Raw genomic sequence first — 17,740 nt, 5'->3', positions numbered from 1 at the left:
TTTGCTTGATAATAGAATGATGAGAGTTCTTGGAAATGTTATCATATTTATGATAACAGCAAATATTTTTAGTGTAAGTTAGCCAGGAGCGTTATTTACTTTTACCAAGTTACAAAGTACTCGTAACTTTAGAGAAACTTGCGGATTGAAGAAGTTCAGTATAGTAATAAAAAGTCATTATTGAAAGGAGAGCAGAGTTAAACAAGAGCTAAACAAGAAATGAACAAGGTATTGAGAGTTAAGAGAGATAGTGTAAGAGATTACGTCAAGTAAACACAAAACATAAATATTATTATTATGAATCAAAGCTCTGGAAATTATATAGACTAAGTTATCGACATATAAATAATACGAATTCGTATGAAAGAATAAATAAATAAATAAACAGCCGTTGCTTAGCAAGAAATACAAACAATGTCGAGTATTCTGGAGAGAGTGCTTATCTATCAATACTAATGGTAGGAGTGACATTCGACTGAAAATTTGAATCACTGTGAAAATGCCGGGAATAATTGCCCTTCTCCATCTCCCAGTTTCCAGTTCTGATCCAGGGACGGATGTCTGCTAATTGCTATTTCTCTGTCTTCGTCGTTCAAGTGACGGTCGAAGACACTTTCCTCTTCCTCCTCCTCTTCTTCTTCGTCGCCTTCCTGGAACTTGGGATCCCCTGGAAGGTCTTCTCCTTCCCCGTCGCTGCTACTCTCGAAGACGTCGTCGTCTTCTTCGTCGAGTATGATGCCCTGGGGCAGAGTGTCCTCGAAGTAGGCCTGCGGTACGTGCTGGAGAGACATGGGCGGAGGGCAAGGGCCAACCATGAGCTCCTCCTCCAGGAGGGGAGCTGGGAGATGCAGCATGCTCTGATGGTGAAGAGCCAAGGGGTCCAGGACGATAATGGAAGAATTGGGCGAGTGGTAAATGTCTGGAGGCAGTGGGAACTCGTCAGCGAAAGGGGACGGTGGCAGGTCAATGATGGGGAGGGGGTCAAAGGTCAAAGGGTCAATGTCTGGTGACTGCCCTACGATGATGGGCAAAGGGTTAAAAGTCTCGACTGGATGACCTACTGCTTCCAGCATGTGCTCCTCCTGCCCTAGGTCAATAATATGCCCCTGGGCGTCGAAGCACAGGCTGTCGGGCAGTGCGGCCATATGTACATTTGGTATATCAATGACATTTAGGTCATGGACAGAAAGCTGGCAAAGGTCAGTGACTCCCAGTCCTGGCAGGTCAACCTCGAGGTCATTAATGATCTGCGATTCGACAGCTGGAGGTCGACAGAGATCTTCCAGGTCCTGGTCAGAGTCTAGGTCGTCCCTAAGGTCATACAAGTTCTCGGACGCGGTCTCTGGTCCAGTCATGAAGCTTGTCTGAAACTGAAGTGTATCTGGTTTTTATTTAAGAAAAGGTAATTAGATGGAAAAATCATTAAAGCTTATGGTAATAATTGTTGTTTGTGGATTTGTAAAAGGCACAGTAATTAGACGTATGCATAGTATATCTGTGTTAACTGTCTCAGAAGGCATACGATTGATAAAAGTAAATTTGTGTACTGATAGTAATAACTTAAGATAATTTTACTCTTAATATATACTTAAAGGATAACTTCAGTGATTAGACAAGAAACGGAACTCTCTCCTCTCTCTCTCTCTCTCTCTCTCTCTCTCTCTCTCTCTCTCTCTCTCTCTCTCTCTCTCTCCATATTCACAGTCATTCATCCAAAACAGACGAAAATCAGTGGGTTGAACGTGCAAGAGAAAGACAGTCACCCGATTGAGAAAGATGAAGTTTACGGAAAGAAAAATATTATTTTTGGAAAGATTAACAATAAAATACAGTAGTGGCAGATATTGGGGAAAGATCCCGCCATATTGTTTCAATAAACTCCATCTTGCCATTTTTATTCCCTGTCCCTACGGAAGAAATGATGTGGAGGAACATTACAACAGTGATTTATTTGAAGTCAGCACTAAAGATATTAATGCATAAATCACTTTTAAAGCTGAAAGTACATTACGTTTTGTTATTAATGGCATCATCATTGATTAATAAAAGATCCGATTTGTGGAATTATCTGTATTTCACAAATTGGATATTCGCTATGAAATACAGTTAATTCTTTCGTCTACACCTCAGAAGGATCATTAAAGAAAGAAACGGTCTGAATCTATTGTTTACTCAACACAACTGCCTTCTTTTAACAGTACAGCACGACGAAGCAAGTGTAGAAAATAACATTTAATAACAGCACAGAGTGACAGAAGCAGAATGTTAACCCAGGTAAATAGATATAGTACAACCCAAAATAAGAAAGCCTCGTGGACAGGACTCTCAGTATTGAAAGGTGTCAGAAATCAGGTGTCCAAGACATACCAAGCTATTTGAAATCAGATGAATATTGATAATAACACCGTAGAGACTAGCATAGTAATAATACCTTAAAAAGAGAAGATCCAAAACATACCAAAGTGTTTGTAAAAATTAATATATAATAATAATAATAATAGTTGAAAGACTACAAATTAATATCTACTTACATGGCGTTGGAACACAAATCTATGCACAAAACATCTAACAATACAAGCACAAAACAAGTAGTTCGTATTACAAGACTTATAGTGTATTTTTTTTTTGAACTGACGGTAAATATCCTCAGGCGATATCACTGTAACCAATGGGGGCCACTGAACGGGCGCCTCCGCCAATCACAGTTAACTTCAGTGATACTGGTTGTAGATGTTTACCGTTAGCTGTAAAAAAACAAGACAGACTATATAGTTTGCATCTCAATACAAGTGTTTATGGGTGTACGAATGGTACAGCCTCTTTTGTCCAGTGTTGCCAGCTGGGTGGGTTTGACAGTTCCCTAAAGCACCGGGTGGGAAAGAAAATTATTCTCCCTCTAAGAAAAAAATCCACCAAAACCCAGAGAATCTGAGGCAGACAAATCACCAGTCCTTGAAATGCAATCTGAAAAGTCACCTCAACCATATTTTGTAGAAAAATAGAATTAACTTTCATAGAAATATAGAATTAACTACCTTTACAAACCCTTTACAGGAATAACAAGTTCCAGATAGGTAGGAAAAATATCCATGATTCTTAAAACTGAAACATGACAATTAAAACACCTATATGAGGAAAGGAGAAAATTATTATGATCTTGAAGGTTGATCTGTTATAAAGACATGAAAAATATGAAAATAAACGTTTGGGAAAATAAACGATACAATTATAAAGTGCTAAGCCTTTTAAATGTGGTAGTCAGAGAGTAAATTTTTTAAATGCCCAATCTGAGATTTTCCACAGAAACCAAAAAAAAATATATATAATATAGCTATTGTAAAATTTATCGTAGCACGAATAAATACATAAAATCTAAGGAAGTCTTGAAGGAACATAAAATAACATATAAAACTCAGATTCTTTTAACAACACTAGAAAAGAATAAAATTCCCATAATCCATTTCAGAAGTGTCCTAAAATCTTAAAGAAAACTTCTTGAAAGTTATGGGACCACTAAGATTAAGGGAAGACACGAAGAATAAAAAAAGAATCCCCATAGATTCCTTTAACCAGAGCGAAGAACGTTTAATTAATCTCCCAGAAAACATGAAGCTGAAATTCCCCCTTTCTGGCAACACTGCCTCGTATTTACGCGTCCGTTTCCTCTTCCTTGGCTTTGACACTGACCAGGGCAACTGGATTCTCCACGCAGGTGGGGGCGGTGTCCCCTGTGGAATAATCCCTCACAACAGCTTCCATGGAACTCGTTTCCTCAATGGCGCGGGGCTCCTCCTGAGGCGACATGAAACCTGCAAATAATAATAATAATAATAATAATAATAATAATAATAATAATAATGGGTTTTATTGCGCCTTCTCAATCTGGCGTATAAATTATCTTCGTTTCATCAGGTAAATTATAAAGCTTCATAATTTACTTGCTGAAAAGAAGAAACTTACACACCAAGTTGAGTAGGCGCAATATAAGCATTGCCTTAAAGGTGGTCTCCTTCTAAGTTAAGGATAATAATAATAATAATAATAATAATAATAATAATAATAATAATAATAATAATAATAATAATAATAATAATGGTTATTTCATGGGATATTCAAGGTTCTCAGAAATACTTCAAAAAATTTGCTGAAAAGAATTGGAACAGTTGCCAAATACATCTGGAGCCAAATACAGGTTTTAATTTAAGTATACTTTTAAAACCTTCTGAAACCAGTAGGGGGGTAGTGCCGTCAGTGCACCTCATGCGGTGCACTGTAGGCATTACCTAAGGTTCTTTGCAGCGTGCCTTCGGCCCCTAGCTGCAACCTCTTTCGTTCCTTTTACTGTACCTCCCTTCATATTCTCTTTCTTCCATCTTACTTTCCACCCTCTCCTAACAATTGATTCATAGTGTAGCTGAGAGGTTTTCCTCCTGTTACACCTTTCAAACTTTTTACTTTCAATTTCCGTTTCAGCGCTGAATGACCTCATAGGTCCCAGTGCTTGGCCTTTGGCCTAAAATCTATATTCAATTCATTTCAAAAGCTTCTGAACTCGTACCGTTAGCGTAATGGTTGTTCCCGTAAAAAATACAAAAGGTGCAATATTTTTCAACTTAAGAAACTTCTAAACCCCTTAACCATGCAACAGGTGCAACTGATGTTCGTACTTTCTTAGATGATTCGTCCGGATCTCGCCCTCACCGTTAAATTGAACTTTCAGGCGTTACAAAAAAGTTATTTTTTTTCCATACTGTGCAGTGGGGGTTTTGCATTTGCAGTGATTTGAATATTCATAAATGTGTCGATTGAAAGGTACGAGTTAAACAGAAATTTCGGATCTTTCCGAGGCAGTAGATTTTAGTTACCAGATATGATAAATTTGCACAGAAAAAGTAACTGGAGGTTATGCTCCCTCTTAACCTGTAAGGTTTTTTTTTTTTTTTTTTTGTAACTTCATAGCTAATTGTGTCTAGCTTTGTCTGGTCGTTAGAAATAAGAGCTCAAAGGGATTTGGCGCTGGCGGAGTTATACGCTTCCTGATTGTTCTTTCTACTACGTAGTTAATGTTCTGTAAAAGAATACTGCTGAGATGGCTGTTTGTCTGTCCGTCCGCACTTTTCCTGCCCGCCCTCAGATCTTAAAAACTACTGAGGCTAGAGGGCTGCAAATTGGCATGTTGATCACCCACCCTCCAATCATCAAATATACCAAATTGCAGCCCTCTAGCCTCAGTGTTTTTTGTTTTATTTAAGGTTAAAGTTAGCCATAATCGTGCGTCTGGCAACGATATAGGCCAGGCTATCACCGGGCCGCAGTTAAAGTTTCATGGGCTGTGGCTCATACAGCATTATACCGAGACCACCGAAAGATAGATCTATTTTCGGTGGCCTTGATTATACGCTGTACAGAAAACTCGACTGCGCCGAAGAAACTTCGGCGCAGTGTTTACTCGTTTTTAATGTCCCCTCAATACCTCTTTCCCCCACTCTTTAATAAGTGGAAATTTAATTACTCTTAACAGATTCTAGCATTCTGATTTTATAAGCATTCTTTATTACTTAAGAAACCCCACTTTGTCGATGATATTTACAAAATGATTTCAGAGAGAAACAAACCATTGTATCCTGTAGGGGCGGGGGCAGGGTAGCTGCTACCCATGTCATCCCTTTAACTATACCTCCGTTCGTATTTTCTTTCTTCCGTCTTACTTCCCACTCTCTCTAAACAATAGTGTTTCATATTGTAACTGGGAGGTTTTCCTGTTGTTACACCTTTCAAACCTTTTGGATCTTTCCTAGATAGTGACCCCCAAGGGTTTTCGGGGGTCATTATGTAGGACTAATAGTTCTTGGGGGTCATTATCTTTACGATATTTACAGCCTTTTGCTTATGTTTTTAAGGTTATACCCAAAGGGCTTGTACTGAACACGCCGCAAAGGTGGATACATACAGGTTAAAACCCTTGGGGGTCACTATCTAGGAAAGACCCAACCTTTTTCCTCTCAATTTCCCTTTCAACGCTACATGACCTCAGCGTTTGGCCTTTGGCCTCAATTTCGTATGCCATTAGATGCCAAACCATTGTAGAAATTTGTGCTCTTTTATACTATGACCAGTTCTTAATTGGAGGGTTGGGTAGAGCTTTCGGCTGGCACGAACCCGCGTTCGACTCTCCGAGCAGCCAATGAAGAATTAGAGGAATTTATTTCTGGTGATGGAAATTCATTTCTCGTCATAATGTGGTGCGGATTCCACAATAAGCTGTAGGTCCCGTTGCTAGGTAACCAGTTGGCTCTTAGCCACGTAAAATAAATCTAATCCTTCTGACCAGCCCTAGGAGAGCTGTCAATCAGCTCAGTGGTCTGGTTAAACTAAGATATACTTAACTTATACTGTGACCACATAACACGCCTTCTTATATGAACACCGTGAAGCCTTTGCTTTCAGGAGCAACATTGCAGGGGAAAAAAAATTACTAGGTCGTCAGTTATCGATTGATTGATTGATGGCTTTGGCGCAATATTATTCGTTTTTACCAGTCTCTGGAGAATGGTAACCTAGACTCACTCCCATGACAGCAAAAGTACCACATTTTCCGCTTGAAAAAACTAATCAGCTTACTCTTATAACAAGTAACCTTTCAACAGTTGACCCTTGACCCTTTGTTGGGTAGAATCAGCGCTTGCCACTTGGTTTACCTAAGATTACCTATATTAACCTTAACTCTTCTACGCCACCACAGTCCTTCTGGAAATCAGGTACCATAGAATGTGCAGGGAGTGTGAACTGAGTTCCTAGTCGACATCCTTTAATTATGTATATATATCTCGTGGACTATCCTTAATGGAATCCCCGAAGCGTGATTACAATGGCCTGAATTACATTCTCCGGTGTGATTGGTAGTACCTGCCGTTTGTTATTGCCTAGCAAAGGCAACCGTCGTGAAATGTGGGGTAGGTCGTGAGAGTAATGACTTCCCGGAAAGCCACGAATGATGAGCCAATAAGGTTTTGTAGAGACAATTTTCCTGCCCAGCAGAAAGGAAGGAATCGATTTCACGAGCTGAATGTTTGGTGTCTGCTTTTTTTTTTTTCAGACAGTATGTGCCCTTTGCTTGGCGTACTACCATGGCTACTGGGAACTCTCTCTCTCTCTCTCTCTCTCTCTCTCTCTCTCTCTCTCTCTCTCTCTCTCTCTCTCTCTCTCTCTCAAAAATTTCCTTCGGAATCAGCCTCCATGAAAACAAATGGGCATTAAATGTCCCGCTCAATTAAAACCGCCGATTCGTGACGTCATCTGCGCCTAACACGACTAGCTTCCTTCCCAATACTCCCTTAATTTTCTCTCTCTCTCTCTCTCTCTCTCTCTCTCTCTCTCTCTCTCTCTCTCATTTTTATTGGTAATATGTCCCGCTCAACTCAAACCGCCAATTTTTGACGTCATTTGCACTTGATGACGTCACATGGCTAGCTTCCTTCCCAATATTAAATTGAACTTTCTTTCTTTGATTTTCTCCTTCCTCCTCTCTCTCTCTCTCTCTCTCTCTCTCTCTTCGCATTTTTATTGATAATATGTCCCACTCAACTCAAACCGCCAATTTGTGACGTCATTTATGCTTGATGACGTCACATGGCTAGCTCCCTTCCTAATACTTGATTGAATTTTGTTTCTCTCTCTCTCTCTCTCTCTCTCTCTCTCTCTCTCTCTCTCTCTCTCTCTCTCTCTCTCTCTCTCTCTCTCTCTCTCTCCCTGAATTAAGTCCATCAGAATCAACCCCTATGAAAACAAATGATCAGTAAACGACCCACTCAACTCAAACAGACAATTTGGGACTCATCTGTACTTGATGACGTCACTTGGCTAGCTTCCTTCCCGGTGGTTCCTTAAATCTCTCTCTCTCTCTCTCTCTCTCTCTCTCTCTCTCTCTCTCTCTCTACTTACCTTGCCTGTTGTTCGTTCTGGCGTGGCGAGCGAAATGCCACACTGCGCATGACAGGCCCACGACTGCCGCCATCACCAGGATGACCATGATCACAAGGTGAGCCCACATCTTTGGCTCTGTGAAAAAAAAAAAAAGAGAATGGGATTGAAAAGGTGGATATTTCGTTATTTTCATTGCTATCTTCTCACATACAAATTTATTTTACTATTTCTTAGTGACGTAGCACATGTAACTGGTATTTACTGTAAAATGTTTGCTGGTGTAAAACTGACTTGTACAAATTATTACGATGGTAAAGCGAATCCGATAATACTGGTTTTCTTGTAGTTTTATGCGTATATGTATATATATACATATATATACAATATATATATATATATATATATATATATATATATATATATATATATATATATATATATATAGATATAGAGCCTCGATGGCTCAGTCGGTTACAGCAGCAGCTTCGGACTTCGTAGAGGTCTGTGGCGCGGGTTCAAACCCGCAGCCGACTGATCAAGAGAGGCAGACACTTTGCTATCCGTGTAGACATCCCGGGATTATATATGTAATCAACGGATAGGTTTGCTTAAAAAGCAAATGGATATTACAGACTAAATACACACACAAAACAATGCCACTACAACACCTTCTAAAAACATAACAAACATCTCACACGTCTCGAACTCTCGCCATACCCGCGCAATAACTTCTCGCTGCTGGGAAGAAAGGGCGTTGGGTCGGGTATGATACATGAAACATACGTACCGGGGTCTAAGCGATGTCAGGCAGGGCAGCCGATCGAGACCACAGGTCTACCCCAAAGCCAAATCAAAAAGTCCTTCAAAAGAAGGCGTCGTGCTTACCCCATACAAAAATGGGAATAAAAGCACGTTAAAAGAAGAAGAAGAAGAAAAGAAGAAGATATATATATATAGATATATATATATATATATATATATATATATATATATATATATATATATATATATATATATATATATATATATGTATATATATAAGCAATTGCACAGGGCGTTAGGTTCCCTCAGGCAATTTAGTCGTTCTCACACCACAGAGCAGCAAGAGCACCAATATTTGTATTTCACAGAATTCCACAGTATGAAAAAATATGGTTCCCATTGGCCTGAGGTAGAGAACATCTATCACTTACAGGAAATGAAATATATTTATTTTTGTTCCAGACCTCTGACACTTCTTAAGGCATCAGTGCCAAGGTTGTACTATTATATGGCACTGTGGTGGGCGTCCTTATTATACTGACTGATTTGACATTTGTATTAAATTGCAAGCATTATAGGGGATAAAATCACTAATGAAACAATAAAGTCCACAGTAGTATGTACAGTGTGTAGTATATTGCTATATACAGGAAGCTTTCGCCAACTTGATCAGTTGGCCTCTTCAGCCTGAGAGCCCAACTGATCAAGTTGGCGAAAGCTTCCTCTATATAGCAATATACTACATACATACTACTGCGTACTTTATTTTTCCATTTAAGATCACGAGAAAGTGATGGCACCAAATAATAAAATCACTTTTATAATAAGGGAGGTGAACCGTGGGGTTTTGATTGAGAAAGTAAGGCAAATAACTGTTTGACCAGTAGGGAAAGAGCAACGTAGAGTTTAAAGAAGGAAGAGGCTGTGAGGATCAAGTGTTTGTCATGGAACAGTTATATGAGATAGTTGGGAGCACACGGGAAAAGCTGGATAATGAGGAACACGTGAACCTCATAAGCTTGTGATATAACTGACAGAGATGCAAAGTGAAAAGTCCCGAGAATGATTGGTGATTTAAGTATTCTGTTGAGTTAGTAAAAGTTTTCAAGGTGAAAGTGTACCTTGTGCTAGAGAATAAAGATAGGTTTGTTTCGCCTCTGAATTTTGAAAACCGTGATGGATAAAATATTGCAAGCTGGCAAAGAACACTGCTCTAAAATGGAAGACTGCAGTACCTACAAAAATACAGAACTGAGAAAAATGGTAGATACTCCCTTGCCTTACTGCTGATTTTGCAGATACTGCAAATGGGAGCCCCTAAATACTCGTGGAAAGCATTGAAGAATCTTTCTGAAACATTAGTAACTTGTGTATTAGTGTTTCACAAGCCCAATAGGTGGCATACCTCAATTTCGAAAATTTTGCAGATACTGCAATTTTCCATTTTAGGGCAGAACAGATATTAGATGCAGATGCAGCGTTGTCGGAAAAAATTTTGAAAATTGGTCATGTAACCAGAGAAAAGGTGATGCACAGAATAGGCGAAAGAGGAAGGCAGCAAGGTATCTGCAAAAAGATTTGAAGAGAATTGGGGTTTCTACAAAGCCGAAGGTGGAATGTATGAAGGATTTGTTAAGCCAACTCCTCTGTATGCAAATGACAAAATGTTGGAGCTGATAAGAGGAAATGTTTTCTTAGAAGAGATGGAGATCGGAATAACTGAATGAAAGAGAAGTTAAAAGTTAAGTATACCTTAGTTTAACCAGACCACTGAGCTGATTAACAACTCTCCTAGGGCTGGCCCGAAGGATTAGACTTATTTTACGTGGCTAAGAACCAATTGGTTACCTAGCAACGGGGCCCACAGCTTATTGTGGAATCCGAACCACATTATATCGAGAAATGAATTTCTATCACCAGAAATGAATTCCTCTAATTCTTCACTGGCCAGTTGGAGACGCGAACTCGGGCCTAGCAGAGTGCTAGCCGAAGAGAAATGTGTAGAAGTGGTTAAGAGGAGAATGTGGATGAACAAATATATCAAAATGTTTGGCCATGTGGAAAGAATGGAAGAGCATTATGTGTCTTCATGAAGAGAAAGGTGACGAAATTGAATGAAGTATTTTGTCACAAAGCCATTTTCTTCATTAGCCATCCTATTATTGACTCTTTCTTCCCTGAACCTTATCATATTATCTTCCTGAATGGGGACACCATTCAACCCCTAAGCCGCCAAATGCGCTCCTGGAGGTTGATTTTTGCTGAAGAATCGATGTCCAGAAGCCTGACAGGGGTTTGGGAACTTTCGTAAATTTACCTGTGTCAGGCCTGTTGCTGTGTTATTTTCTCACAAAAGTCAGTGATTATGGGAATTATAAGATACATATTTTTTTTATATTATCCTCTGTCTTACTGGGGAGACTAATGTAAGGGGTTTTAAGGAAAAAAACTTCCTTACAAAGAGAAAGAGACTAGTAGACAGATTTACCATCTTTAGAGGTTTTCCGTAGAAACATTGCATTTCTCATAAGTAAAAGGGGAAAAAATAGTATTCCATTTCTTTATAGCTCATTACACGGAATACTGAACCAGTACAAATGATGGTGGGGATTGTTTGGTATTCAAGAAAATGTTTGCTCCAAAATCAAGCCTGGGCTAGAAGGGTCAGTGATAACAAGTAAAAATGCGCCTAAGTTTCTCCGGCGTAATCGAGTTTTCTGTACAGCCGCGGCCCATGAAAATCAGCCACGGTCCGGTGGTGGCCTGTGTTGTCGGTTCCTATGGCAGTGCCAGAAGTATGACTGTCTAACTTTAACCTTAAATAAAATAAAAACTACTAAGACTAGAGGGCTGCAATTTGGTATGTTTGATGACTGGACGGTAGATGATCAACATTCCAATTTGCAGCTCTCTAGCCTCAGTAGTTTTTAAGATCTGAGGGCGGACAGAAAAAGTGAGGACGGACAGACAAAGCCGTCACAATAGTTTTCTTTTACAGAAAACTTAAAAATAGTAGCAGTGGTAAATAATAACATTTATCATCGTAGAAGGATAATTTCACTGCTGTCGGCTGCAACAAATCCCTCTTACAGGACACGCATAGTTAATCCTACGAAAAAGAACAGTTTTCCTGGAATTAGTCACAAAAATCGCGGATGAGGATAAGATGAGATTAAGGCGCCGTTGTGTTTTATAATACTCAGATTTTCGCTGTAACATTCGTGTGCTTACTTTCTGGTACATAATCCGCGGAGAGAAAAATAGAAGTAGAGGAATATTCATCCAGAATTTGTAAACGTTTGTTCGGAAACTAGAAAAACATGCAAACTCGAACATAAGCCTCTTTAGCTGAGGTAAATACTTCCTGTTATCGTACATAATCAGCGTATGATCTACGAAGGGCGTCCGTTCGCAAAATATCTGTCAGATTATGAAATGCGCGGTTAGAAAATGCTCATTAGAAAACGGCGACCCCAACTAGGGATTACGCTGAGAAGAAGAATTAGAGTATAATCTCTTTATCTCTGTGTCCATGAAGGAAAAACTCCAGCATTCCCAGTTGACATTAATTCTTCCAACTATGAGACTTTTCTACAAATTACGCTCCCAGGGGTGTGTTTTTTTTTTTTTTTTTGCTTCTTGTCCATTTGTTTATATGTCTGTCTGTCTGTCTGTCAGCAGGCTTAAGTGGATACTGATGAATGGACTTTGATGAAATTTGATGAATACGTCCATTGGTCACCCAATCTCCAATGATGAAATTTGTTGAATTCTTCCATTGGGTGACAATCTCCAGTGATGAAATCTGATGAATACATCCATTGGGTGACAATCTCCAATGATGAAATTTGACAAATACATCCAGTGGGTGACAATCGCCAATGATGAAATCTGATGAATACATCCATTTGGTGACAATCTCCAATGATGAAATTTGATAAATACATCCATTGGGTGACAACCTCCAAATACTCATTTTTCTCTCTGTCAACTACGAAATCTTCATTGCTGCTCTCCCAAAGCTTATCATCTGACGAGAATCACCCAGTTAATGTTTCTGCTAAAATTTAATCCCATCCGAAATCGTTCATCCGTTCTCGAGATGTTTTTTTTTAAATGCTGACAGGTGCAGTTTTCTTGGTCGAGGTTTGTTATCTCTGATGACCTTTTGAAGTTTAGAACTATATTTATTGACAGTAATTTTTAGTTAATTTCGAGTCTTTGTAAATAGCGATTGTTTTTTGAAGTCTGTAAATAGCGATTGTTTTAGTCTTCTGTAAAAGAAAACCACTGTGCCGGCTTTGTCTGTCCGTCTGCTCTTTATTCTGTCCGCACTTTTTCTGTCCGCCCTGAGATCTTAAAAACTACTGAGGCTAGAGGGCTGCAAATTGGTATATTGACCATCCACCCGCCAATCATCAAACATACTAAATTGCAGCCCTCTAGCCTCAGTTGTTTTTATTTTATTTAAGGTTAAAGTTAGCCATAATCGTGCTTCTGGCAACGAAATAGTATAGGCCACCGCCGGGCCGTGGTTTAGGTTTAATGGGAAGCGGCTCATATAGCATTATACCGAGACCACCGAAAGATGGTTTTATTTTCGGTGGCCTGGATTATATGCTGTAGCGGCTATACAGAAAACCTGATTGCGCCGAAGAAACTTCGGCTCAATTTTTACTAGTTTTTCATTGTTTATTCTTTTCCTGTTCTGTTCCTCCTTATCCTATAGTTCTTGTTTTATTTCTCCGGTATTTTTTTTTCGTATTGATCTTCTTTGCGTCCTCTTTCTTCTATCACTTACTCTTGTATTCGCGTCTTTCTTCGTATTCATCTTCCTAGTTACTTCTCCTTCTCCACCCCTCTGCTCCTTCAGTAAGTTCTTCTTTGGAGCACTTCTCCTTCTTATCTCTCTTCTCCTCCTCGTTTTTCTTCCTCGTCTCTTGTACCTAACTCCTCTTCTTATCTCCCTCCCAGTCTTCAAGGTTCTTCTTTAGTGTTTTCCTCCTCCTCCTCCACTCCTTCACCTCCTACATTTCCCCCCCATTTCCTCCTCCTCCTACATCTCCCCTTCCACCTCCTTCTTCTCCTTCACCTCCTCCTCCTCCTTCTCCAACAACACCTCCTTCTCCAACACCACCTCCTCTTCCTCCACCACCACCACCGCCACTACTTCCACCACCACCTCCATCTCCTCCTCTTCCCCCTCCTCCTCCTCCTCCTCCTCCTCCTCCTCTTCCTCCCTCCTCCTCCTCCTCCTCCTCCTCCTCCTCCACCACCACCACCTTCTCCTCCTCTACCACCACCACTTCCACCACCTCCTCCTCCTCCTCCTCCTCCTCCTCCTCCTCCTCCTCCACCTCCTCCTCCTCCTCCTTCACCGCCTTCTTCTCTACCACCACCTCCCCTTCCTCCTCTTCTCCCTACCCCACATACGTGCAGCTTCTATCTAATTCTAGCAATCTCTAGACGCATCTCCTTTGATGTCCTAGATGTGCACTCATCAGCAGGATTCTCCCAAGCGTATCTTTGAGTTACCCCTTTCACCGTATCCGCACTCAGCACTTTTATGGCGTAGGGCAGCTGTAGTCACAAAAGGCCTATTGTGTAAATTTATTCCGCGTTTTATATTTGAAGTTCTTCATTAGGTATCAGGAAGGTGGGACGCTGCCATTTTTGAAGGTTAATTTTTGGGTGGTGGGGAACTGCATGAATTAATTTTTTTATATTAATATTATTTTGACTTTATTTATGTAGTACACGAATATTTTTCAATGAGATGCATGCATTTATTTATTATAATATTTTTGATGTTATTCATTAGGTGTGAGTGGGTTGGGAAAACATTTTGGGAAATAAATTTGCGGGAAAATACTTGAATGATTCTTGGGCATTATAATACGTTAATTTTCTGGAAATATTGGATGTCCCTCTAACTGGGTACTAATTTTTCTTAATAAAACTTATCTTCATCGATACGAAAACAGGACTCAAAGAACATTGTGGGCGCTTTTAAATAAATAATACTTTTTTTCCTTTTGAAAATTAAGCTGTTACAGTTTTCTTGTCAGGTATAAGGAGGTGGCGAAACACTTTCCAAATAATTATTTTGGTTCCTGCAAGAGAAGTTAATCTTTTAGGTTTCTGTAAAAGAAAACTATTGCGCCGGATTTGTCTGTCCGTCCGCACTTTTTCTGTCCTCCCTCAGATCTTAAAAACTACTGAGGCTAGAGGACTGCAAATCGGAATGTTGATCATCCGCCCTCCAATCATCAGACATACCAAATTGCAGCCCTCTAGCCTCAGTAGTTTTTTTAAATTTTATTTAAGGTTAAAGTTAGCCATAATTGTGCTTCTGGCAACGACATAGGATAGGCCTCCACCGGGCAGTGGTTAAAATTTCATGGGCCGCCGATCATACACCATTATACCTAGACCACCGAAGGAGAGATCTATTTTCGGTGGCCTTGATTATACACTGTACGGAAAACTCGATTGCGCCGAAGAAACTGCGTCGCAATATTTACTTATTTATAATAGCAATCTGCCGCACTTTTACTAAGGACGAGGAAGTTGAAAAATAAAACTTTGAAAGAGAACGAGGTTTAGAGGCATCTTTTGGATTTAGTCTGGATCTAATTAAGAATTCTTTTCACCCTCTGGGAGCCAACCAAAAAGAACAAACACTGATAAATAAATTGTTTTTTGCCCATCCTTATGCAGGACATAGATGTAATTAAAGTATTTTTCTACTGTTTTGTTTCCCTTCATAGAAGATGCTGCAAAATTATAAGAAGTGTTTTTGAAGTATCAAATACCTTTTTGATTTTGGGGGTAAGTTCGTCTCTACCTTTGGAATTTATATCTATATTATATATATGTATATATATACATATATACATACGTATATGTGTATATATATATATTATATATATCCATATATGTATGTATGTGTATATATATACATATGTATATATGTGTGTGTTTGTATGTATGTATGTATGTATATATATATATATAATATATATATATATATATATATATATATATATATATATATATATATATATATATATATATACATATATAACCCGTAAGTATAAGGAGGGAGGGTAACTAAACCTAGAACGCTAAATTCAGCTTCATGGTTCTTTAAGTATAATTTCTTCCTATGATATGACTCCCGATTACAGTGAGATTTATGTGACCTCTTAACTGGCAATTCAACTTCTGGGTCTTTACAGGCGACGTTCTCTCTTGTGCATAAGCACTGTTTGTTCTAAATTCCTTACGAACTGGTATATAATAATACAATTTTATAAGCTCATAATTTCAGTTGCTTCCTAATCCATTACTAATGTGTACTGCCTTAAAATGGAAGGCTGTATTATCTGCAAAAATGCAAAACTGAGAAAAATGGTAGATACTCCCTTGGCTTACTAATGATTTTGCAGATACTGCAAATGGGACCCCATAAATACTCGTGGAAAGCATTGAAGAACCATTCTGAAACTGCAGTAACTTGTGTATTAGTGTTTCACGAGCCCAGTAGGTGGCATATCTCAATTCCGAAAATTTTGCTGATACTGCAGTTTTCCAGTTTAGGGCAGTGTGGAGCATCGTATGACTTCAGAAATAAGTAACCTGTGTATTAGTGTTTCACGGGCCCAGTGGGTGGCACATCCCAATTTCGAAAAGTTTGCTGATACTGCAGTTTTCCATTTAAGTGCAGTGTAGAGCATCGTATGACTTCAGAAATAACAATTCAACTTTGGATTCTTCGGGGACAGATGTTTTCCTTGTCTACTGGATTTGATTTTGTGAGATACATGTGAATTATTATCAAAGGCAGTTCAGTTGTTCTTGACTTCCGTTAGCCTTCAGAAATTGCAATTCAGTTTCAGTCTTCCAAGGTCATTTCTCCAAGATGTTTTGCATTTGCTTTTTTTGAGTTTAAAGAACAACAAAAGTCAGACAATTGACTGATTCCTAAATCAAGATTGCCTTTAAAATATAACAGTCAACTTGTTCGACCATGGGCCGGCTTCTTGTTCAGAATTCAACTAATGCCTGAAATATTTATTGAATTATGAAAAGTTACAGTTTTCGTAAAAAATATATCATACTATAACTTTAACATTTGAGATTTATATGTAAATTATAAAAATTACCAGTTTGTAAAATAAAAAACCTTTAGTCAAGGCTGCCTCAATCACGAAAAATATCTTTTGCATACAATAACGTGAATCTTGGCCTTAATACAAAGAATTGGATGTTGAAGGCCAAAATTTATCATTTTCCTCATTGTTTTGTTATAACAAATTGGATGTTGGTGGCCAAAATTTATAATTTTCCTCATTGTTTTGTTATAACAAATTTGATGTTGCTGGCCAAAATTTATAATTTTCTTCATTGTTTTATTATAACAAATTGGATGTTGCTGGCCAAAATTTATAATTTTCCTCATTGTTTTGTTATGACAAATTGGATGTTGCAAGCCGAAATTTATAATTTTGCTCTTTATGTTATAACAAATTGGATGTTGCAAGCCAACATTTACAATTTTGCTCTGTTTTATTATAATAAATTGGATGTTGCAAGTAAAAATTTATAAAGCTTTTCACAATAAAACGTAACTCTTTGGCAATTCATCCATACCAAGGGCAGGTTAATTGAGAAAAAAAAGAAAAAACTCGAGTAAAACCCACTAATTACCTTTGTTCTTCTCGCCAGCAGACATCTTGAGGGCCCGTCCTACCTCCTCCGAGAGACGCGAATCGAACAGGTTGTTGGCGGAGTCGAACAGCTCGGACGGATCGACCTCGAAGATCGAGTGGTCGACGGGCGAGAGACCGTCCCCGACGTTGTTGATGTCCTCCGGGAGGTTGACCCTGTCGAATAATCCGAAAGCGTGTCTTGAGCAGAGGTCGAATCAGGTCAGTTCGATTTTGTGAGGTTGCCAGAGGTGCGTTTATGTTGGTTATAGGTATTAAAGGATGTCGATTAGCATTTGTTATATGTATAAATAGAGGTTTCATGAGGCCACTTCATGCTTCTT

At 39.0% G+C, this 17,740-nt stretch overlaps 1 protein-coding gene across 1 annotated transcript in view; it reads right to left on the bottom strand.

Annotated features, from left to right (window-relative positions):
- Positions 1-360: 360 nt before the first annotated feature.
- LOC136845219 (uncharacterized) overlaps positions 361-17,740 on the bottom strand; it is a 190,208-nt gene continuing 172,828 nt past the window's right edge. Inside the window, exons 8-11 of the mRNA XM_067115291.1 lie at positions 17,398-17,573; positions 7,942-8,058; positions 3,688-3,809; positions 361-1,370 (exon numbers count right to left, since the gene is read on the bottom strand). Coding sequence (XP_066971392.1) covers positions 489-1,370; positions 3,688-3,809; positions 7,942-8,058; positions 17,398-17,573 — 1,297 coding nt within the window. The 3' untranslated portion in view covers positions 361-488. The remainder of the gene's footprint in view (positions 1,371-3,687; positions 3,810-7,941; positions 8,059-17,397; positions 17,574-17,740) is intronic.

This window comes from Macrobrachium rosenbergii, chromosome 13, assembly GCF_040412425.1.
Source record: "Macrobrachium rosenbergii isolate ZJJX-2024 chromosome 13, ASM4041242v1, whole genome shotgun sequence".
Taxonomy (NCBI): Eukaryota; Metazoa; Arthropoda; class Malacostraca; order Decapoda; family Palaemonidae; genus Macrobrachium; species Macrobrachium rosenbergii.
This window is presented reverse-complemented; position numbering and strand designations above follow the sequence as displayed.